Below are 26026 nucleotides of genomic sequence, written 5' to 3' on the forward strand. Positions count from 1 at the left end.
TACAATTTAAAACAAAGTTTACCCGTTATTTGGCCACTTGAAAGAGAACAGGGCTTTCCTCCTCTTAATTAGCCTCCTTATTAAACCATTAATTTATTTTCATTCTAATGGGAATTTGTTTTCCACTTAAATGCAGCTTTATTTCTCCAGAATCTGAGAAATTTCAAGTGTCTGGAATGCATGATCAAAAAAAGTGGTGATTTTCACTTTACATGCTATGGCCTCTATTCTTTCTAGCTCATAAATCCTATCCCTTTTATTGGCTCATTTCCTATTTTTATAAGCATATTTTGGACTCTGGCATGCTTAGCCAGATAAGCAGCCTTAATTATTTACTCTTACAGTTCAGTTCAAATTAGTTAACTTTGAGGTGATATTCTGGTAACTTCTAAAGGAAAATCTAGTCTATTCTCCCTGCTCCTACAAAAAGATATTGCCCCCCTAAGTATGCCGTTAATTGGTTTTCTTTACCTTTGAGATGATCCTTTTCTCCTCTGTAGCAATGATCTATGATCATTTACATATCAACCCAATGTCTTATGTCTTTCAGTCCACATTTTTAAAGAAGCTTTATTCCTAAGTGGCTTCTTTTAACAACTAATGAGCAGGAAGAGTTCCAAATGCAGCTCCTTTTGTTGATGAAGAAACCCACTCTTCACGTTTAGTCTATTTTCTCTTGCCAAAATCACCTCCAGAAGCCCTGTGATTGGAAGCCTTTAAAATGCCCCCTAATGATCCTTACCCTCCTGATATTCATATCTTTGTGCAATGATTTCACCTTGAGTGTGGGTTGGACTTATTGATTCATTTGTAATGAATGGAATACAGCAGAAGCATTGGGATGTGTCTTCTAAGATTATATTGCAAAAAGACTGTGGCTTCTGTCTTGGCACCTTCTCTCACTCATTCTCACTTACTTGCTTGCCCTGAGGGAAGTCAACTGACACACTGAGTTGTTCTATGGAGAGGTCCATGTGGCAAGGAACTGAGGGAAGCCTCTGGCCAAATGCATCCTGCCAACAACCATATAAGTAAGCCTGAAAGCCAATCCCATCCTAGTTGAGCTTCTAGATGAGACTGCAGCCCAGTGGACACCCTGACACCAATCTCATGAGAGAACTTGAGCCTCTAAACCAGAGACACGCAGCTAAGCCATGGTCAGATTCCTGACCCACAGAAGCTATGAGATAACAAATGTTTGTTGTTTGAAGCTGCTAAACTTGGGGATAATTTGTCACATAGCAACAGATAATTTATACAGGCTCTTCAGGCAAATGTTCTAGCTTTCAGTCTATGCTGTTTTTATGATAAATTCTGTTTAGATCATTCTTTCCTTTGGATATTAATTTAATTACTCATGCAAAGTTTTCTTTAAATTCTTCTTTGAGAGCAGGAAGTGGCAGTTGTCAGTCTTATTCATAATTACATCATCAGTACCTACCTAACATGTGCCTGGCACCCAGATAGATGCTGTTATGGGGTATGGAAGTTTGTCAACTCCAAATCTCATGTTGAAATGTAATCCTCAATGTTGGAGGTGGGGCCTAGGTGGGAGGTGTTTGAATCACGGCAGCAGATCCCTCATCCCCTTGCTGATGAATGAGTTCTTGCTGGATTAGTTCACAAAAGAATGTGGCACCTCCCCCCACCTCTCTGTCACCACATGATGCACTGGGCTTCTCTTTCACCTTCTGCCATGATTGCAAGCTTCCTAAGGTCCTGACCAGAAACAGAGGCAGGCACTATGCTTCCTGTTCAGCCTGCAGAACCATGAGCCAACTAAACCTCTTTTCTTTATAAATTATCCAGTCGCACATATTCCTTTAGAGTAAGGCAAGAACAGAGTAACACAGATGCTAATGTACGTTTACTAAATTTGACCCTTCCATCTTTTTCTACTTCTCCTAGTTTATAATTTACTCCTCATTTTCTATATTGCCATTTCTTTAGTGAATGAATAGTTAGGAAACCTGCTAGTCTAGTTGGCCTTGACCTTTCTGTCTATTACCCTGCTTCCCTCCTCTAGAGAATCACTACTGCTGTCGCATTTGAGGCAAATCAACATCACGTCTCTCTTTCTCAGGGTTTCTCCAGTGGAGCTAAGTCCATGTGTGCTCTTCCACCTTACTCCTGCCTGAACTGGGGGTGCGGCTTCCTTCACTGGGGGGACTGTGCTGCTGTGTAACAACAAGAGACACTTCATCATCTTTTTGTCTTAATTATAATACTAAAAGAAAATTGAGTCCCTGGAGATGTTAACTAAGTCTGTAGTCACTGTGAAACACAGAAGCAGAATAATAAGAACTAGGTTTCCCAAAAGAGGAAACATCATATCATAGAGATATGAATTTGAATCTTAGCTCCACCAAGCTATCTGACCTTATGGAAATTATTCAGCCTTCTTCAGTCTCTTCCTCATTTGTAACATGTAAATAATTTCTACTTATAGAGTTGTTTTAGGCATTATTCTTGATCTAGTATTCTGTCTATTCCATATTTTATTTTAAATTTATAACTTCGTTGTAATAGGTTCACTTCATGATTACATAATTACAATGATGATGTAAACTTTCTATTTTGACTGATAATTTAACTACAGCAAGACTATGGCATATTTAATTGTTAATAATCGATACTGTATTAGCGCTTTCCTTTCATGCCTTTATTGATGTCAATCAAACCAACAAAAATATTACTTCTCAGCAACATTCAGAATCTTCCTCCATTTGCCTTTATTTGCTATACTGTCATCAAAGGGATCAAATATTGTAATGCTATATGATATTGGTGATTAGAGAATAGATGAATTGTTTCACTATTTCTAAACTGTTCAATAGTTCAGACATAATACTTTGAAAAATGTTTTCAAATCAAAATAAGTCTACTGCAGTTTGAATGAAAAACATCACTGAAATAATCAAGCATACATAAGAAAGAAAACTGATGCATGCCTATTACCTTATTAAGTTTATATTGATAGGAAGGTAAAAACCTATGGTAAAATTGTATTTAAAAGACAGTCTAATTTTTTTTTTAAGTATGCAGAAAGTGCTCTAAAAGTTTATTTGCCAAAGATTTAACGTTAAAACAAATAAGACATAAACATATAAAGATTCCTAGTCTTAGAGGCTTAAAATAGTTATTTGCAAGAAAGAACTGGGTGCCGAGAAAACTTTTAGAGATTATGTAGTTTAAGGGAAAGCCAGATCTGGAGAGGCTAAGTGACTGCCTAAAGTTAAGGACAGAGCACCAGGATGTGACTTAGGTCAGACTAACATTCCAGGGCTCTTTCCAGGAAACTAAGCTGCCTTTCACGTTTTTGTTTGTTTGTTGAAAGAATATGTGCTCTTTGATTAATTGCAAAGGTACCACTATCTGCTTCCTACCTCTTCCTGGGACTTGTTAAATTGCTCTATCAGTTGTGTTTGAGCCAGCATTACTCTTTTCAGTTCATCTGACTTCTGTTTCATTTCCTTCCTCAAGTCTTCTGAAACTGAATCATTACTGTTAATTTCCTTCTTCAAGCGAGATTCAAATTCTGCAACCAAATTTTTAAGATTTTCAATTTCTTTTTCCTTTGACTCAGATTCTTCAGTGTACCAAATATGGGATTCATGAAGTTTTTCTCTAAGAGTGGTCACTTCCTGTCTTAGATCTCTTGTAGCGCCTGTGATTAAGTCAGATATCTGTAAGATAAATCTCATATTAGTTTGTAGGCGATAGTTTCTAGGTAACCACAGAATTCTTATGGTTTTTAAGAGATTTATTCTCATTAATCAGTGTACTCACTTGATCAGATGAAAACAAACCCATGACATACAGGCCTTCAAGATTTTCTTTTTAAAAGACTAAAACATTTATTTTTCTACTTAAAACAGCATCACACTAATCACTTGGGAATTTTTGGAAATATATAAATTTCTGTGACTATATTAAGCTACAAAGGATAGGACAAGTCTTTTTTTTGAGACAGGGTCTTGTTCTGTTGCCAAGGCTGGAGCGCAGTGATGCAGAGGTGTAATCATAGCTGTCAGCAGCCTTGACCTCCTGGGCTCAAACGATCCTCCCAATTCAGCCTCTCCAGTAGTTGGATCACAGATTCACGCCACCACACCTGGTAATTTTTTATTTTTTGTAGAGATGGTGTCTCTCTATGTTGCCAAGGCTGGTCTTAAACTCCTGGGCTCAAGCAATCCTCCTGCCTCAGCCTCCCAAAGTGCTGGGATTACAGGTGTGAGCCACTGTGCCCAGCCTCAGTTCAAGTCTTGACAAATAGATCAGGGGCCTGTCTGGACCTAACTAGGTTGGCTTTGGGATCTCAAAATGCCTGATTTTTGGGGAATGCAAGGAGGAGAGCACTAAAGTTATACTTTACCCTAAATATACCAATAAATTTTTCTTTGACATAATTGTTTTTCTTTTTTGTAAATAATGGTGGGAGGAACTCCAGATACTATGCCTTCCAGAATAGTACTGCCCAACAGAGCTTTCTGTGGTGTTAGAAATATTCTATGCTATCCAATATGGTAGTCACTAGGCACATGTGACTACTGACAGTGCTGGTAAATGTTTAACAACTGACACTCAAAAAAAAAAAAAAAAAAAAAAAAAAAAAAAAGCAAGATTGTATCTAATTTCCATGGTGTAAATAGTCTAACCATAGCTCTCAAAAAAGAGTATTGACTATTGAGCACCTGAAATACGACTAATGTGACCAAAGAACTGAATTTAAATTGTATTTAATTTTAATTAATTTAATGGAAACTTTCATAGCCACAGGTGGCTACCATGATGGATAGCACAGTTGTAGAAAACACCTGAATATTCTGAAAATGTACTGCTTCTCAAGGTGGTACCTCTAGATAAATGAATGAGAGAATAACTTGGAGAAGTTTTTCCTCATAGCATGAAAGTCTTTAGAAAGGAAAAGACCTCTTGTTTTCTTTCTCCTTAAAAAACAAAACAACAAAACAAGAGCTGCTTCTAATGGAACATATCCTTATTACTTATGCTCAATTATTGTCATGTTATAAATATTAGCACAACAAGAAACTAGCCCACTAAGAATCTGGAAAACATTCACAGACCAAGGTTCCAAGGACTTTGTGAACTATTACATAAAAAGAGTTGTGTATCCAAAATGTGTTTCAAATGTTAAATTTACAGAAAGAATAACTTGTGTCAGAAGTCTCTTCACCATAGTTCATAATTTTATAAATTAATATTCTATTATCTTCAATTAATCCAGGAGGGAAGAAGGTCACTGTCAGGTCTGTACACTGGTTTCCATCACCCAGAGGAGAGCTGACATTGAAATAAAGGAAGTTATCCTTGGGCGAAGAGGTTCACATAACCACAAATATGTTTTTATTTTTTAAAAGGTAGTCAACATTTAAATATCAGGAGGTTTCACTTACAAAATATGGATTTATGACTTCTTTTGAGAAACTGTAACATCTGGCAAGTTCCAGCTTGCCTGTCTGCATTCTCCTGCTGATGGGATCCTGAACCACCCAGGGCTGCAACAGCAGTCACAGAGTGAGAGCAGGAAGAAAGGAGGAGACTCAGTGGAGCCTGGGGCATCAGAAGCCAGGAAGCAAGAGGTGAGAACCCTCTAGGGGAGGCAGAACCTTGGGGGAGCCAAGGCTGTAAGCTTGTGGCACATGCTCCATTGCCCCAGGAGGATTTCACTTACAGAACACAAGTTCAAAGATAAAAATCACCACGATTTTTTTTTCTTTTAGAGAAGGGGTCTCACTCTGTTGCCCAGTCTGCAGTACAGTGGTGTGATCAGAGCTCACAGAGGTCTTGAACTCCTGGGTTCAAGTGAACCTCATGTATCAGCCTCCCAAGTAGCCAGGGTATTAAGTGGTATGAACATACTACGGGTATGAACCATCACACTAGGCTAATTAAATCTTTTTTTTTTTTTTTTTTTTTTAATAGAGACAGAGTCTTGTTATGTTGTCCAGGCTGGTCTTGAATGCCTGGCCTCAAGTGATCCTCTTGCCTGGGCCTCTCAAAGTGCTAGGATTATAGGTATGAGCCACTATGCCCAGGTAGCTTATTAAGAATTTCAAGGTAGTATCTGCAGAGCATTAAATCCAAAGCATGAGACCTTTCTGAGTGTGGGACCATGTGCTACTGCACTGGTTGTACACATGTAGCTGGTGCTGCCTGTTGTTCACAATGGACTACTGAAATGGATGTACCATACCTCCTGTACACAAATGTAGAAGCCATTAGGTCTTGTCTGATGCTTAATTAACACAGACTCTTTATGTATGTATTCAAAGTGTTATTTCCCCACTAGGTCTTGATTAATACAGATATGCACATACACACTCTACACTCAAGTCCTATAAAAACAGGAAAACTTTAACAAAACCTTTAGTATTTAGAACATACTGTTTAAGAAATTTAGGGAGATATGATTACATTTTAAAAATATTTCTCTTCATTCAGAAATGTTGAGAATGAAAAATATCTGCAATGAAAGGGTATACGCTTTAGTTGTTGGGAAAATTTTAATTATGTAAAATACCTCATTATCTTTTGACGTTGGGTATTTGAGGTGTTGAAATACCTAGCCATACTAATTTTTAGTCATATAATTTATGATGTTTAAAAAATAAGTTTATTCTGGTAGAAAAAATCCATACATAGCTGGATTACACGCTTGTATAACTTATCTCAGTTATCCATTCTGGAGAATTAGCCAAACCATCTTACCTGCATGGCTAAAACCAAGACACAGTGACCATGAGTCAAAGCTACTGGAATCATAAATACCATAGTGCTCTAAGGCAAAATATACAACATCTGCAGTTTCAAATCTGTTAAATAATGATGAACGTCATAATTACAGACCTTCATTTGTAGTTCCTCTTGTTCTTTCTTATACTTTTGGATTATATCTTGGTGCTTTTCTTTTTCAATATCAAGTTGCAGTTTTGTTTCTTCCTTAAAGAGAAGAGCTTGCTCTTCAAATTCAACCAAGTGTTGGGCCCTTTCCTTGGCAAGTTCTGCTTCAATCTAGAAATGGCATTTAAAACATATGTAAAACCACTTTACCTTAAAATAAGTACATTAAGCTTATTTTCAAACTCTTAAGTTTTAAAATGTTCTGACATTAAATTTTTAATTAAACTATTTTTAAAATTCTAAAAAATTATGTGACTTAAAACTTGGGCCAGAAAAACTGACCTTGTGCCAAATATTCCACCACCTTCTAAGACCTGAAAAATTAGCAGAGGAGTTAGAACTATATGACAGTTTTCAGAAATACTAAAAGCCTAGTTACTTGCTCATTTATACTGTGAACTCAGTCCTTGCCAGCAACTCAGAAAATTAAAGTTTTTGTTTTTAAGCAGATTTTGAGGGCTTTAGACTAAGTTCTGCTTAAAACTCAGAAGGAATACAAAGTACAAATGTTGATTTTTCAAGTGGCCCTTTCTTGATGGAGGTCATAGAAAGTTTTGGAGTCACAGTTTGTCATTTTAATGTGACTAAAGTGGGAAGGATGATTAAAGGAAAAGAGTCAGTAATGCCTGTACAGATGGTCTCCAACTTACAATGGTTTGACTTCTGATTTTTTGACTTTATAATGGTGAGAAAGCAATATGCATTTTCAGTAGAGACTATACTTCAAATTTTGAATTCTGATCTTTTCCTGGGCCATTGATATACAGTATGATACTCTTTTGGGATGTTAGGCGGTGTCATGGGCCACAGCTCCCAGTCAGCCATGTGCTCATGAGGGCAAACAACGGATACTGTACAGTGTATGTACTGTGTTGCCAGTATTATTTAGATACTGTGTTTTCACATTCCATCATGTCTACAGAGTACCCATTTTTGACTTACAATATCTTGAATTTATGATGGGTTTATCAGGATGTAACTCCACTGAAAGGTGAAAAGCATCTGTATCCATACTTTGACTCAGATAGTATCACAATGCTAGAAGGGACCTTAGAAATCCCCTAATTCAATCTCTCATGTTTCCATGAATTGTGGAAAGAATAAGCAAGAAATCTGGATGCAGATGAAGTTAAGTTTAAATCCTGGCTCTTAATCCTGGCTCTGCTACTTGCTAACTGAGTGATCTTAAGTCTGTGACTGTAACCCTTCCTGGTAGGGTTATAACTAGTTCCCTTAGGGGTTGTTATGGGGATTAAAGGAGGCAAAGCTTCTGTGTAAAGCTCTAACATGAGTAGGAATTTAATAGTCAGTGGAGAGTACTTCCACACTCTGACCCTTCAGTCTCTACTACTGACTCCATACTAAATGACTGACTGCTGGGTGCCTCACACCTCCAGAAACTGTAACTCACTCCTTCCCCAGAAGGCATTTCCATTTTCAGACAGCACTAAGCATTAGGCAGTTTTTCCTGTAGTTGAGCCAACATCTCTCTCCATGTGGTTTTTAACCATTGGTTTTGGCTCTGCCTACTGAAACAAGAAAGAGAACAAATCTATGAGTACTGGAGTAATTTACTCCTGGGAGTTCATCTAGAGAGACTGGAGAAGGCAATCCCCGTGACAGGCTGGCTCTAGGCTTACACTGTGCCAGGATTATAAACTCTAAGAAAGGGTAAAGCCAGGTAAATTGGGAGAAAAACTCACAACTGATTGTGACTGTGTGATTTAGGCCACCAAGACAAGGAAAGAGATCAACCTAAATTTCTCAAGGGAACAATGAAATCAGGGTACAAAGACACAAATTTTGCTAAGAAAGTTAAAGGAAGTCCTTTATATTAAATAAAATACTAGATGGAAGACTAGCCCCAGTGTGGGGTCAATTGGTTTTATTGTACTGGGTATAAGATTGAGCATCTGCCTTAAGGGAAAGTAATTATGTTTATACAGTATTAGATTTTGGCTCTTTCAAAATAAACTTCTGGATTGTTTGGGATAATAGGCTACTGATGATCTTTTAGCAACATTACAGAATTACTCAGATGGGCTGCTCTCAGACTGCTGAAGACAAAGGAAGTCTTAGGGGCACTCAGAAAAAAAGAAGACATTCTTTTGAATTTCAGGTACATAAATCCACTTTGCCTCCTGGTAGCCATTTAGATAATTCACAGGTGCCTCCAACGAATTGTATGACCCAGAAATCTTGTAACTACACTCTTCCCATAGCCTGTTTCTCCCCCTTATTTCAGGACACAGCTCTACCATTCATCTAGTTACTCAAGTCAGTAACTGGAACATCATCTTTCACACCTCTCTCCTTTACCCTCCCCACCCAATCCAACACAAAATCCTGTTCATTTTACCTTCAAAAGATGCTTTGCATACATTTCTCTATGTCTCAACTTTCATCAGCACTTCCCGATCACCTAGTTCTGGCCACCATCACTTCCTGACCGCCTCACTTTCACTCCTGCTTCGCTCCAACCCATGCTACGACACACAGCACAGTATTCTTTACAAAGTATAAATTAGATTTTTAAAATTCCTTCTTCGTGGTTTCTCAAGGCATTAATATATCAAAACTCCTGTATATGACCTTTTACAGGGCCACTACTAGCACATATGACACCTTTGTGTAAACTGACAAAGCACCCCTTCCTTAGATGAAAACAGTCTCATGCCAGGCATAGGACTTGATGAGCAGAGTACAGGCTAGATTCCAGCTCCCTTTGCTGCCTTGGCCTGGTGCAGGCTGCAACTTAAACACTGTATATGGTGGCAGTCCTGGATTCCTCCAGTCTGACTGCCACTACTTTTCTCATTTGATCACAGTGCTTTGACCACACTGGCATAGATAAGTCAAGAATATATGAAAAGAGAAACCAAATGTAAAACATTTGGAAAAATTGGAAGGTATAATATTAATATAAAGTCAATAATCAATAACATTCAATTATTAATTATTAATAAATAATAGTCACATAGTTCTTAATAATTATTAATAGTAATCAATAATAAGTGAATAATATAAGCATTAATCATTCATAAGATGCCCTGAGACTATTAATAAAAAAGCAACAAGCTATTTTGAGAAGCTCAAGAAAATGTGTATTGAGGTGCTAAGATATCAAGTATTTTTAAAAATCTTGTGTGGTTAGTTAGTAGAGTTCAATAGCTATTTTAGGACAAAATGACATCTTTCCAAATATGGACTGATTGCTCAAATTAAGACATTGAGAATATATGCAAACTTGGTGGAACAAGACAAAAATTAGATGACAGAAGGACTTTAGAAGAACCTTTAAAAAACGTTTTCAAAAATTATTATGGAGATGAGGTCACTTAGAAAATCAGCAGGGTTCCTTTGATGAAGTTGAAATGAAGTATTCAGGGAAGAAAAGGTGATGGCTGATAGCTTGAATGAGTTGAATGTTTTGTTTTACCTGAGTTAGAAAGCAAGATCTTCTTGCCCCTGAACTATTCCTTGAACTACTGTAGGTAAAGAGAGAAAACAAGGAAGGAATAAGTATATGGACAGTGGGAAAGAACAAGCACTGTAGACAAAAGGGAGAAGAATGATTGACTATTACTAGCTTGATTTTTAATTTGCATAATCTGAGAAGGAGAAGCAAAGTGATGAGCTTCACATGGGATTTCCAACATTTAGGAAAGCTGCAATGGAATGCTAAGAGCCATCTGAATGTGTTGACGAGTTAGCACAGAGAAATGAGATTACTGGTTCCTTCATGATCTGATTAGTTTGAACAAAATGATGAGCCCATAAACACAATGATTTGCTTAAGGGGTGTATTATTTGCCTTTGAGTAAGTGCATTCATGCCAATTTGCCATGTTTTTATTTTTAAATGTTGATATGAGCTGATAATTTAAAGTATTTTAGATGACAGGAGCAATGTTTGAGCAAAATGAATAAATTTGTTGATGGCGTACATATAAAACATGAACCACTTTATACAATAACTAATAGTAATTTTGATAAGGGGAAAATTATGATTTCTAAAAAAGCAGGAGTAATATTAACTGAAGATTCACACAAAGTAAAATCAATTATTACCTTTGTATACATCCTAGGTTTTAATTATTTTTGTTTTTTATTTATCTGTATCCTCTTCTAGCTCAAACTCCATCTCCTCATTGAAGGCCTCCAGATGACTCCAGAGCATTCAGAGCATTGTTTTTAAATTTCTTTTGTATTTGTTGTTGAAATGCATAATTAGTATTTTATAAAATCTGTATCTTATACCAATATGCAAAATACTGCCTTTTCACTATTTTCCAAGTGAGATGTTTGTGGTTGACTTTGTTATTATCATTTTCTTATCGAACATGGAGACAAACACCATGTTTGACCATTTATTACTCAATGATACTTTTAAAACCAATGGGAATTTTAGTTGCCAAAGTAGGAATCAAATAATTTGCTTATATTTGATATGCATACATAATTTTTAAAGATATATCTCCTAAAATAAATTATTATACTATTTTACAAAAAAATACTGATTGCAAATTATTACAGTACTTCAGATTATTTCTGAAATAGCTACTGAATAAATAATAAAAGCAGATGATTATTTGAAACAGAATTTGCAGTTGAAAAATGAATGCTAAGGAATCAGAATATGTAGGCTGCAGGTCAAATTCTGTCAAGAACTGTGTGAACTTAGGATGGAAGGAGAGAATGTTCACTGAGTAAATGAATACAAGCTAGGGTGGTATGCTATAGGACACTTTCTATATATTCACTCTTTTAATTCTTACAACTCTGAGAATAACATATAATAAAAGAAGTACTACTCCCACTGTCTAGATTAAGAAATAGGCTAAGAGAAGTGAGTAACTTCACCAAGATCATAGAGCAACTACAAGATGGAAAGGATATGTATACTTAGGTGTTGCCGGTGAACTCTATAGCTCAATGTGTTTAGTTTTTTTTCATGTAACCTGTCCCCTCCACCCCTACATCTATACAGCATAGTGGGCTCAGGGAATGGACTTGGTATTTATTTAGTTTCAAAATATTTGAGGATTGTCCAGATCTGCTAATGATTTCTAATTTTATTTAATTATGGTCAGAGAAAATACTTGTCGTGAATCCTTTTAAACTTATTGAGACTTATTTATAAGCCAAAATATGTCGATTTTGGTAAAAGGTCATGTGCACTTGAGAAAAATGTGTATTCTGCTGTCAAATTGAGAATTCCATAGATATCATTTAGGTCAAGTTTGTTAACAATATTGTTCAATGTATCTGTTAATAAATTTATACAATTTTCCATTGTATAAATCATTACTCTTTGTCTGGCTATTTTTCTATCAATTATTGAGAAAAGGAATTGATATCTTAGGCTCTAATTAGTGAATTTATTTCTCCTTACAGTTCTATCAGTTTTTGCTTCATGTATTTGTAAGCTCTGTTATTAGGTGAATGAACATTTAGGGTTATTATGTCCTCCTTGTGAACTGACCCCTTTGTCATTATTAAATATCTTTCTTTAATCCTAGCAAAATATTAAGTATTCTGATTTCTTTGCTCTGAAATCTACTTTGCCTGATAATAATATAGCTGCTCCAGCTTTCTTTTTTTTTGAGACGGAGTCTCGCTCTGTCTCCCAGGCTGGAGTGCAGTGGCGCGATCTCTGCTCACTTCACCTCCCAGGTTCACGCCATTCTCCTGCCTCAGCCTCCTGAGTAGCTGGGACTACTGGCGCCCGCCACCACGCCCAGCTAATTTTTTTTTTTTTTTTTTTTTTTTGTATTTTTGGTAGAGATGGGGTTTCACCATGTTAGCAAGGATGGTCTGGATCTCCTGACCTTGTGATCCGCCCACCTCGGCCTCCGAAAGTGTTGGGATTACAGGCGTGAGCCACCGCGCCTGACCTCCAGCTTTCTTTTGATTTGTGTTTCCATTATTTACTTTTAATCTATGGTGTCTTTATAGTAAAGTGCATTTCTTGAGAGCTTATTTAGAAGTTCTAGCAGGGGAGGAGCACAGCTACTGGTATACCCTTTACAGAAGAATGGTCCTCCTCTATCAAGAAAGGTCATCCTCTTCCACCAGAACATGTGCAGCTTCAAGAAGGTCACATGTAAAGCAGTAAGGGAGAATGGGGACACCTGCTTAGCCAGCCAGATCAGCCAGATCAACCCTGGCAATCAACAGGGTGTGACAGATGTCACAGTCAGATCTTCCTCACATCCTAAAGTACATTTCTTATAGGCAACATATAGTAAGGTATTGCATTTTTTATCCAAGATAAACATCTCTGCCTTTTTAATAGAATATTTAGACCAGAGCTTAGCCAACTGTGGCCCACAGACTAAATTCAGCCATGCCCATTCATTTGCATATTGTCTATGGTTTCTTTTATATGTTACAATGGCAGGGTTGAATGGTTGTGACAGAGACTGTATATCATACAAAACCAAAAATATTAACTAACTGGTCCTTTATAGAAAAAGTTTGCTGATCTCTGGTTTAGATCATTTCCATTTAAAGTGATTATTGATATAATTAGCTTTAAATCTACTATCTTGCTATGTTTTCCATTTGGCCCATCTCATATTTTTTCTCTTTCCCTTATTTTCCTGTCTTCTTTAGGACTGGTATTTAAAATTCAATTCTGTCTCCTTTATTGGATTATTAGCTATAATTTTAGGGTTTGGAGAATATGTCTTTAATTCAATACAGTCTACTTTCTAATGATATTATCACTACACATATTGTATAAGAATCTCTCAGTAATAATATATTTCCACTTCTATCCTCTCAGCCATTGTGTTATTATTGTCATATATTTTGCTTCTATGTTATAAATCTCATCAATTATATTTTTAAAAATTTAAATAATGAAAAAAACCCCATATCTTTACCCACAGTGTTACCATTTCTGGGTTTCTACGTTCCTCTGTGTAGATCCATATTTCCATCTGGTATAGCTTTCCTTCTGACTAAAAGACTTCTTTGAACATTTTTGTAGTGTGGGTCTATTGGTAATACATTTTTTCAGTGCTTTTTGAAGAAGTCTCCATTTTACTCTCATATTTGAAATATTTTTTCACTTGGTATGAATTCTAGGTTGGCAGCTTTCCTCATTGCTCCCCTAACCTTCTTTTAGTACTTTCAATCCTACTTTTTTTGCTTGCATTGTTTCTGATTAAAAAAAAAATCTGCTGTCTTCTTTCCTCTCTACATAATGTCTTTAAAAAATCCAGCTGCTTTAAAATATTTCTTTTTATTACTGTTTTGGACAACTGGATTATAATTTCCCTTGGTGCACTTGGTTTCTTGTGCCTGAGGCTTATTGAGCTTCTTAAAACTATGGGTGTTTAGTTTTCATTAAATTTGTAAAACTTTCAGTCATTATTTCTTCCTTTTTTTTTTTTTGTTCCCTCTTCTGTCTCTTGTCCTTCAGGAATTTCAATTACAGATATATTGGGCCTCTTGAATCTGTCTCATGGCTCACTGATGTTCTTTTTGAGTTGTTTGTTTGTTTTGTTTTGGAGTCTATCTTGTTTTATTTAAAAAGTTTTTCTATTGCTGCATCTTCAAGTTCACTAAACTTTTCTTCTGGAATGTCTATTCTGCCATCAATCCAATCCAGTGTACTTTTAATTTCAGATAATCTAGTTTTCGTCTCTCAAAATTCAGTAACTGGTCTTTTTTATCTTCTATTTCTCTACTTAACATGGTCAATTTTTTCTTTAGCTTTTGGGTATATGGAATACAGTTATCATATTTGTTTTAATGTTTTTTCTGCTAATTCTCACTTCTGTGTCAGTTTTTATTTACTGATATTTCTTTTCATTCTGGGTCAGTTTTTATTTACTGATATTTCTTTTCATTTTGAGCCCTATTTTGTTGTATATTTCCAAGGTTGTAACTTACCTTGTTTGGTGCTAGATATTTTTGTATTCCTATGAATATTCTTGAGCTCTGTCCTAGGATGCAGTTAAGTTTCTTGAGATCAGCTTGATTATTTTAGGTCTGCCTTTTAAAATGCATTAGGCAGAATCAAATCAGCATTTCATCTAGGGCTAATTATTCTCAACTTGTGATGCAAGACCCTTTTGAGCACTCTACCCAGGGCCTTATAAATTACAGGTTTTCCAGTCTGGCTGATAGAAATGCAAATCACTGGCAATGTGTGAGTATTCACTACTCTCTCTGGCTTGGTCTGTCCTTGGCTTTGTGTGCTTTTCCCACATGTACACTTTCATCATAAACATATGCAAGGCGGGACTCTCTGTAGATCTCCAGTGTTCTTCCTTTGTGCCGCTCTCTCTCCTGTGAACACAATCCATGAACTTTAGCTACCATGATCTCCCAGGACTCTGCAAGGTTTCCTCCACTCAAAGAATCTGACAAGCTCAAACTAGATTCCCACTCCCTGCACCATGACCTGAAATGTCTTTCAGGACACTAAGTTATGGCAATCACAGGGCTCACCTTGTTTGTCTTCTGTTTTCAAGAATCACTGTCTTTCATTGCCAGATGTCCAATGTCTTGAAACCATTGTTTTCTATCTTTTCCTCACTGTTTTATTTGTTTTAGGTAGGAGGGTAAATTTAGTCCCTGTCACTCCATCTTGGCCAAATGCAGAAATATGGAACTTTGTATTTAGATACATGGAAGTTGATTCTCAGCTCATTTCCTGCCTTTATAAAAGCTTTAGTAAATTACTCAACTTCTCTAAGTCTTTTTTGTAACGTGCAAAATGGAAATAATAATGTCATAATAATGAAAATTATATTATTAATAGAGATAATTTTTGTTATCTAGATTAGTGGTTTATGAGATGATCTCTGCTGGCCACTCCTGACCCAAAATTTTCAGATTTTATTAATTCAATTTCTAAAACTGCATTTTAAAAAATATTAAAATTAAAGCATGTCCTCAATATTCCTTTGATCCATGTTTATTATGCATAAATTAAAATTGATATTTTATAAATAACATCATCTGTGTCACATTTTGTATGTCAGAAATTATCCATTTTAATTTTAATAATAGCATGCTAAAATACATTAGGAATTATTAGGTCATTTGGTTCTTCAATTTTGAAAACTAATTTCAGATTTTTTTTTTTTTGCCTTCCTTCAAAATTGAAAATGGAGTATTTCTTGAAGTAAACTTTTCTCAACTGCATTTTCACTCTCAATCTAGTTGCTTCTGTCAAGAAATAAGGTTTTTGTTTGTTTAACTACTGGTTTCTCAAAAGCTCTATGTACTATTTTAAATGAGGTCATTAGTGCAATTCTAAAATGTTCTTAAGTATGATGTCTTGATGATAATCTAAGAAAATATTTGCTTGGAATCTGCTTATTGCACTAAAAAGTGATAGTGATTAAATAATGCGAGTTGATTATGTAAGCAGTGTGGCTATTTTTTTAATTACAAAATTTTAACTAAATAGTAACAACATTTAAATTTAAAGCCAATTTTAAAGGTTTAGCATGCGCATTAATTTGCTTTCTTCAAGTAGTAATACTTGAAATAAATAAAAATCCATGACAATTAGTAAATATGTAGTTATTTAAAAATGTGCCATCCTTGTTGCATAGCAACTATTGATCTTATTATGTGCTTTTTACATACTCTAAAATAATTAAGCACAGACATAAATTGCTATCTACTTTTTTACATATTAAAAGCATTTAATCTATGAAGTTTATTTTAATATGTGTATTATATATTTGTAAAAAGAACATTTCATTCTTTGGCAAAGGCACACTGACCCAAGAAAGAGATGACAATGTCATATTAATGATTCTCCTTTCTCATGAGAAGACTTTTAGATAACTTTTTATTCATAGTCTCAATAGCTAACATAGCCAAGGCATAATTATTAGTCCTTTGCTTTCCTGGTCTGGATCTTGATTTACTGCTAGCTAAATTATAACATTTATTAACAAGAAGTCATGTCCTTTCAACCAAATGAAATGTCCATTTATACTATAGAAAATTATACATGCCAAAATACCTCTGCAATATAATTAATTCATTAGAAAGATATCATGGTCCTAGCAAGAACTTATAGAATATTATATAGAATTATTTTTACCACCAAATTAACTTAATAGCATAAAGCAAGAACATAAATGCTTTTATATGTCAGATGCTAACACTAACTTGTTCTACTCTGTTAGCACCTCCAGACAGGGTACAGTGAACAGAAGTACTAGAGGGGATCATAAACAGAGACTTTTTCTCCAGTGAAATGTATCCAAAAACCCCTAGTGGAGTATGAATATGGAGATGGGAAATTTCTACAAAAACAAAAGCAGGAAAATTTACTCCATCATACTAAGAGAAGGAGCTCAGGAGTTTGAGAAGCGGAATGACTCTCTGAATCTCTATCCACATTAATTCCATTAGTAAAATGTTTGAGTCAAAACATGGGAAGTTTACAGTATCTTGGTACATATTGACAAACTGCTTTCCAAAAAGGTTGCTTTAATTTCTAGTCCCTTAAAGAGTAGGTATGAGAGACGATCTCACTAGATCTTAACCACAGTGTTAAACTATTCTATCAGTTGGATGGATAAACAATCTTTCATTGTTCTAATTTGAATATTTTGGATTATACAAAATCGGGCTGATAATCTTTTTCAATTTTTACACATAGATTGGTAAGAATAGGGAAAGTGAATAAGTGCAGACCTGTCAGTTGAATACCCTGAGGCTAATAAAAATAAGAAAGAATTAAAGAAGCTGGGCCTCAGAGAAGAAGGAAAAGAAAAGGTCTATGCTACAAAATAAAACAAAATAAGAATGAGACACAAATAGCAACATTAGTCCATATTCTCCAATTTTGTTTTGGTCCACGTAGTACTATTGTTACAGTGATCATTTTTACTATATCCTGACTGTGTACCCTAATCGACAAGGGAAGGGGTACTTATTTTTAGAGGGCTACTGTTGGCTGAGTATGGCCAACTGTTTGAAGATTGGAAATGAAAGTGCAAATTTAAAATTGTCCTGATCCAGCAAGAATACCTAAAGGGTTTCAGTATGCTGGATGGTAGAGTGAGGGATTCCTGGTAGAGATGTTAGTTTGAAGGAGGCCACTGCTTGTTGCTGAGGTTACAAGTTATGGGGTTCAATCCCCAAGGAGAAGAATCTGATAAAACCCAAACAAGTTGTCAGGACTTCAGTCAAACAATCTGAATTTTGGTGACCAGCTCCACTTCTAGAGGAAAATTTAAGGCATAATAAGAAAACTAAGGCAGAAGGCTGGTGCTAGGCATAGATACCAGTCACGGAAGAGAATGAGTTGGGAATGCTTTGGGTCAGTGTGTAGAATATGGCCCAGGGATCAATCAAGGAGTACTGGAAGTTTATGGCAGAAAGATGACTGCTTTTAACTCGGTGACTAGAGCTGTGGATGACCTGATAAGGTATGGACTAACAATTTTTAAAATATTACTTTTATTATTTAAAATTATGAAAGTAATACCTATTCATTGTTGAAACTTTGAAAACTACAAAAAAGACCAAAGACCAAAACCAATGCAGTTTTTTTTTGTACTCTAACAGCAAACATTTCTCTGTAAATACTAGCAAGCTAAATGCTTATTCATTTTACTTTGTCAGGGTATATATGTCAAAAGTCCAAAACCAAATAATTCTAAGTCATTTTCCATTCTTTCATCTTCTTACAGGAGAAGAAGAGAAGTTGTAAGAATTATTTCCCTGGTTTTAAGAATATGATCAAATGTAGATTGTGACAGTTGATGAGGAAATAAGAAAATATTTAAAAGCAAAAAGATACGCTTTTGCATGAGAACCAAGAGCTATCTTACAAAATTCCAAAATGTGTTATCATTGTTTATTTTTCATTATGTTGTCTAATATTTTGGAAAAGACACATTCCATAAGCATGTCTGGTCTAGGAAATTCCAAAAGGAATCAAAAGTGTGCACAGAAGCAAATAAATCTATCTGGAAGAGTCTTCTGACAAATGGTCAGAATTTTTAAAAAGCAAATAGGTTGCATGCTGATGAAAGCCACGCTACCATTACCTTCTCCTTCCAGTTATCATCACTCAGCAGCTTCTGTCTAAGGGTTTCTTGCAGCTGCTCGATGCTTTTCTGATGTGAAATCAGCATCAATTCCCTGAAAATCATAAACCCGACAAATGAGTCAATACTTACCCCAACACAATTCCTAAGTTGTAGTTCCTGGGTCAGAAGATATTACTTCAAAACTTAGTCTGTTTATTTTCTTTAGCAGTATATATGCTGCTACTACATTATCATTTTAACTATTAACAGCAATTTACAAGTGCTGCATATATGGTATTTTTCCCAGGCTCAATTTTTGCTTAATAAGTAGTAAGATATTATTTTGGCAATAAACACTAACAACATATGCAGAGTCACAAATACAATAAAATGCCTCCTGGCTATTCATGTGTGCAAAAAATAAAATAAAATGTCATAAGTTGTGGTTCAAAAAGTATATGACTAAATTCTAAAATAGCACCAGACAATATTTGGTTTCTTTAAAAAAGGAAAATATGTTGGGATATGCCATTAAGCCAATACATGTTAGCAGTTCCTGTGAAATTTTCTTTTCTTTTACTTATCTCAAATATTGATAGGAACAAACCAAATTAAGTAGAGAGATGTGTTATGTCAGGGATGCAATATAGCATAAAACATATTAGAAATTCGAAAAATAAAGATCACTTTATTATCTTCATCCACGTAAGTAGATCTTAATGCTTAGCTTGTGATCCTCTGGATGGAAGTAAGGACAGGAGGAAATTCAAGAGAGAATTTCACAGGGGCACTGAAATTAAGATAAAAAATCAGTAGTAGCAGCAAAAGTATGCTTATTGATCAGGGACCCTTCCCTCTTGCATGATCACTATGATTCTTCTTATGTTCTATGCATGTGATTCTTCTCTATTGCTCATTCATTCTCCTAATCTTTTTGTTTTCCATCATCACTCTTTTCCTTTTAGCTCTGACCCTCCTGCAAAAACCTGTGACTTTCATTTATAATTGTGTGTTCAACATCTCCACCCTAATGGTCCATGAACACCAAAAATTTTATACATCAAAAACCAAATTAAATATCATCTCCTACAATCTTTTCTTTCCTCCTGACTTCTGAAAACCTTCAAGGGTCATTTCTGAAGGTTTGAATCATCTCTGGCATTTCCTTCTCTCTCTTCTACCACAACCATGCAGTGGCAAGTTCTACATAGTCTACTTCTTTGGGGTAACCTCAAACTATTTCCTCCTTTCCTAATACCAAGACCCAAGATAGGCAGAAGAAAGTAAAAAATATCAGAGTTGTAATCAATGGAAAACAGAAAAACAATAGACAATATCAGTAAAACAAAAATTTGTTTCTTTGAGATCAATAAAATAAACCTCAAGGTAGACTAATCAGGAATAAAAAAGAGAAGTCAGAAATTAGTAATATCAGAAATAAGAGTGATGATACTACTATAGATCCCTCAGATATTAAGGTGATAATAGAGACATATTATGAACAGCTTTATGTCATTAATTTTGACAACTCTGATGAAATGGACAAAATATTTTAAACAACCAACAAAGCTCACTAAAGAAGGAATAGATAACATGAATAGTTGATAATTATGGTAAGTTTAATTTACTATGAATGTTCTAAACTTATATGTGCCTATTAAAATAGCCTCAAAATATATAAAGCAAAACTTGATATAACTGTACAAAGAAATTCTTAAATCCACACCTTAGTGGTAGAATCTACCATAGATTTCTCAGTTATAGATAAATCAGCCCAGGACCACCACATATGTCAATGGAAGTATAAACCGCACAACTCTAGACTGCTATGTGAATGTCTTGCTACAGTTGTGTAATGTAGCAGTCCAGGGTCAAGCAAATAAATAGTTCATTAAAGATACAGGAGACTTAAGGTTCATAAGACAGATTTAAGGTTAACATCTAGAACCTTGTACCCAATTAGTGGATAAATACATCATTATTTTCCAGCTTATATGGAATTGACCACTTCTAGGACAAAAAGTAAGTTTTAGCTAATTTCAAGCAATGGTTATACTATAACCTGCATTATTCAATATGGTAGCCACTAGTTTCATGTAACTATTGAGCAGTTAAAATGTGGCCAGTTCAAGTTAAGATGTGCTATAAATGTAGAATACACACCAATTTGAAAATTTGGTACAAAAAATCTAAATACCTATGATAACATTTTAAAGACAATTACATATTTAAATAATATTTTGGATAGTTTGGGTTAAATAATTAAAATTGATTTTACTTGTTTATTTTTAGTCTTTAATGTGGCAACTAAGCATTTTAAAATTACATATGTAGAAGTATAACATAATACTTCTACAGAACAGCACTGTGATAATGTATATTCCATGAAAACAAAGAAATGTCCATAACAAAAGATAAATAGCTTCAGGTATTTGAAAATTTTTTTAAATGTATTTTTGAATAGTTCATGAGTCAAATAAAAATCACAATTGGTATTTTAATATACTTCGAACTGAACAATAATGAAATTATTAATTACTATCAAAATGAATGGAATAAGGTTAAAGCAGCATAAATTGTGGTATACCTTAACATACAATATAGATGAAGAAATGAATAATCATCAGCTACATGAAACTTTATAAACAAATCCCAGGAACATAATATTGAGCACAAAGAACAAATTAGAATGATACATATGGAATGATTTTATTTATGTGAAGATAAAATCATGCAAGATCTAACATTCTTTAGGAATACAAAAATGCTTGGTAAAATTATATAGAGAAACATGGACACAATAGAGGTTATATGTAGGTTTTTGTAGATGCTCTTTATCGGTTTTAGGAAGTTTCCTTCTATTCCTCATTTGTTGAGAACCACAAAATGCAGGCTGGTGGTTTTCTCTGAGGAAGGAGCGAATGAGATGGAACTGGGGAGAAGCAAAAGAAAACTTCAAAGATAATGGTAAGGTTCTTTTTCCTAAACCACGTGGTTGGTACAGATGTTCACTGTATTGTAGCTCTTTATATTTGATACCTATACAAACCTTCAATGTATCTACTCAAAACTTATAAAGAAAAACAATTATTGATATAGCCAGAGCACAGAGTAGAATGTGCACGTGGAAGAAAGAGAATTCAAGGTAAAAACCAAGGTGAAGGAATGTGCAGGTGACTTGTCGGTCTCTCTCCTGAGTGGTGGGGTTTACTGTCCTCGCTGAACAAGGCAGTGTCATCTAGCCCTGGAGATATAGAGGTGAATTAGGAAGGAAGAGTCACTGTTCAAATTGTGCTCAAAATCCAGCAAATGTAAAAAGGAGATCTATTAACGTGTGAGGCAGACCCAGCAGGCTTGATGCTTGCACATTAGTCTCTAGCTGGAAAAATGGAAGTGAAGCAAAAGGAATAAAGAATGAGGACAGCAAAAGTGAGAATACATTAAAAATTTTACTCAGGGCTTTCTTCCAAACATCTGGCCATTCCTGTCTCCTTTGCAGAGTCATCTTCCTCTAATGCAATCTAGCTGATGACAGCTCCCAAATTTTATCTCTAGCTCAGATCTGTTCCTGAGTATCTGATTCATTTATCCAACTCTCCACCTGACTGTTTTACTTTATTTTAGAAACATCTTAAATTTAACATGTATATACTCTCAGTGGCTTACAATACCAAAGTTTATTTTTCTTGGATTAGGTGTTATCTCCTTCCTTGCTCCACATTTTGGGATATAGCCCAGGGAGCAGCTCTTACTTGAGAATGCTGTTATTGTGGCAAGAAACAAAAGAAAACAAAGCCAAAACATAGAATCTCTTAAAGCTTCTACTTGGAACTGGTACATATCACTTCTCTCACATTTCGATGGCAGAACAAATCAATTGACGAAGTCTGATAGCAATCAGGTGTGGACAGCATTGTCCTCTCACTGGGAGGTGCACTGTAAGTCACCTGACTGGCACCAATGGACTCCATCACAACTCTGAAATCCCACAGGAAACCTACCCTAAAGGACGGAAACATTTCTTGCTTGGACTGTGATTCTTTTTACTGACAGTAACTTCTAAGTTCAATTTTTGCCATAGCTCTTAGCTTTCCTGTCTGAAATGTGCCTCTTTTTCATTACCTGGCTTGGCCACGTCTGAAGAAGCTATTAGGTTTTGCCCTTGAGACACCAACAGCTTTCTCAACTTCCTTATGGTCTGTAGATGTTGGTGGGTGGTTAAGGGGGTTGCCTCTTTGTTTATTTATTTATTTATTTGAGACAGAGTCTCGCTCTGTGGCCCAGGCTGGAGTGCAGTGGTGCCATCTCGGCTCACTGCTAGCTCCGCCTCCCAGGTTCATGCCATTCTCCTGCCTCAACCTCCCAAGCAGCTGGGACTACAGGCACCCGCCACCATGCCTGGCTAATTTTTTTGTATTTTTTAGTAGAGACGGGGTTTCATCATGTTTGCCAGGATGGTCTCGATCTCTTAACCTCATGATCTGCCCGCCTCAGCCTCCCAAAGTGCTGGGATTACAGGCGTGAGCCACCACGCCCAGCCGCCTCTTTGTAATTCAGGCCCTCTCTTCCAGGCAATCAATGCTTTGGTTTCTGTCACTATAGATTAGTCTGCATTTTCTGGATATGTAGATATATTCTGAAATATATTCTGAAATACTGTATATTCTGAAAATATATGATTCTGAAGTCATACAGTATATTCTTTTTTTTTGTCTGGCATCTTTTACTCAGCGTAATTATTTTAGATTCATCCAGGTTGTACCTTATTGATAGTTCATTCATTTTTATTGCTGAGTAGTATTCCATTGTACAGATACACTGCAATCTGTTCATCTATTCATCTGTTGGTTAACATTTAGGTTGTTGTATATATTTTGGCTATTACAAATTAAGCTGCTTTCAATATCTGTGTACAAGTTTTTGTATTGATATATGGTTTCATTTGTCTTGAGTAAATACATAGGCATAAAATGGCTGGGTAACAAGATAGGTATACATTTAACTTTTAAAGAAACTTCCAAACTCTTTTTCTAATAACTTGTACTGTTTGCCCATCAGTAGATTATAAGAGTTCAAGTTCCTCCCTATCTTTGTAAACACTTGATACTTTCAGGTCTTAAGTTTTTATATATTCTAAAAATGTATAGTAGTATCTCATTGTGGTTTTAGTTTGCACTTCCCTAATGAGTAATGATACAGAGCATCACTTTATGTGCTTATTTTATTGGTCATTTGCATATATTTGGTGGTGTCTATTCAAGTCTTTTGTTCATTTTTTATTAGGATGTTTATGTTCATATAACTGAGTTTCTAAATATCATTGTATATTATAGAAAAACTCCTTTATTATATAGATCCTTTGCAAATATATTATTCCAGTCTGTGGTTTTTATTTTCATTCTCTTAAAGTGTCTTTTGAAGAACAAGTTTTTAATGTTGATGAAGCTGAATTTGTCACTTTTATCTGTTGAATGTTATTGATTTTTATGTTAAACTAATCCTATACTCTTATGATAAACTCCACTTATTCATGATTTATTTCCTTTTTCTATGTTATCTTGATTTTAGCCCCTTCAGTTTGCTAAAATTTTGTTAAGAATTTTTGTATCAATGCTCATTTGAAATGTTGGTCTGTTAATTTTCTTGTTATGTCTTTGTCAGGTTTTGCTATCAGAGTAATACTGACTTCATAAATTAAGATGGGAACTGCTCCTTCTTATTCAATTTTCAGTTTGAGTATAAATAGTATTACTTTTTCTTTAAATGTTTGGTAAAATTCATTGGTTAAAACCTCTGGGCTGGAAGTTTTCTTTGTGAGAAGACTTTAAATTACAAATTCAATTTCTTTAAAAGATATAGACTTATTCACGTTATCTATTTCTTCTTTAGTGAGCTTTGGTAGTTTGTTTAAAAAATTTTGTCCATTTCATCTGAGTTGTCAAAATTAATGACATAAAGCTGTTCATAATACTTATTATAAAGCTGTTCATAATATTTCTCTATTATCACCTTAATATCTGACGGATCTATAGTAGTATCATCCCTCTTATTTCTGATATTAGGAATTTTTGACTTCTCTTTTTTATTCCTGATTAGTCTACCTTGAGGTTTATTAATTTTATTGATCTCAAAGAAACAAATTTTTGTTTTACTGATATTGTCTATTGTTTTTCTGTTTTCCATTGATTACAACTCTGATATTTTTTACTTTCTTCTGCCTATCTTGGGATTTTTTCTCTCGCCTCTTCTTCTAATTTCCTAAAGTGGAAGCTGAATTTTTTTTTTTTTCCACATAGACATTTGTCCCTAAGTTTTTCTTTGGTGACATCCCATAAACTTTGATGTTTTTATTTTCACTTAGTTCAAAATACTTTCTAATTTCCCTTTTGATATTTTATTTGACCACTGTCTTATTTAGAATTGTTATATAATTTACAAATATTTAGGGGACTGTCCAGATAATTTTCTGTATTTGATTTCTACATTAATTACACTGTGAGAAGAGAACATACTGTTCTTTGTATTATTTAAATCCTTTAAAATTTCTTTGGTTTTATTTCATGTCCCAATTATACAGTCTGTCTCAATGAGTAATCTGCATAACCCCGGGGAAGGGGGGGAAATGTGTATTCTGCTGTTGTTGGGTGAAATGCTGTACAAATGTCAATTAGGTTAATTGATTACAAAGTTCAAGTCTTCTACAGCCTACTGATTGTCCTATTACTTGCTTTATCAGCTATTAAGAGGGGGTATTGACATCTTTAACAATAATTGTGAATTTGCCTACTTCTTGGAATTCCATCCAGCTTTTGCTTCCTATATTTTTAAGGTCTGTTATTAGATGTACAAATATTTAGAACTGTTATGTCCTCCTGATGAATTGACCTACTTATAATTATAAAATGAACTTCTTTACTTCCGGTAATTTTTTGGTTCTGAAATCTACTTTGTAAACCCATTACAGCTTTCTGATTAGGGTCAGCGTGTTAGATCTTTTCCCATTCTTTTATTTTTGACCTCATATGTCTTTATATTTAAAATACATTTTCTGCAGGCAGCATATATCTAAATCTTACTTTC

General features: G+C 34.9%; 1 protein-coding gene across 1 annotated transcript in view; it reads right to left on the reverse strand.

Annotated features, from left to right (window-relative positions):
- Nucleotides 1-26026, reverse strand: part of LEKR1 (leucine, glutamate and lysine rich 1) — a 221249-nt gene that overhangs the window by 14885 nt on the left and 180338 nt on the right. Inside the window, exons 10-12 of the mRNA XM_023223378.1 lie at nucleotides 18965-19058; nucleotides 6871-7035; nucleotides 3387-3686 (exon numbers count right to left, since the gene is read on the reverse strand). Coding sequence (XP_023079146.1) covers nucleotides 3387-3686; nucleotides 6871-7035; nucleotides 18965-19058 — 559 coding nt within the window. The remainder of the gene's footprint in view (nucleotides 1-3386; nucleotides 3687-6870; nucleotides 7036-18964; nucleotides 19059-26026) is intronic.

This window comes from Piliocolobus tephrosceles, chromosome 2, assembly GCF_002776525.5.
Source record: "Piliocolobus tephrosceles isolate RC106 chromosome 2, ASM277652v3, whole genome shotgun sequence".
NCBI lineage: Eukaryota > Metazoa > Chordata > Mammalia > Primates > Cercopithecidae > Piliocolobus > Piliocolobus tephrosceles.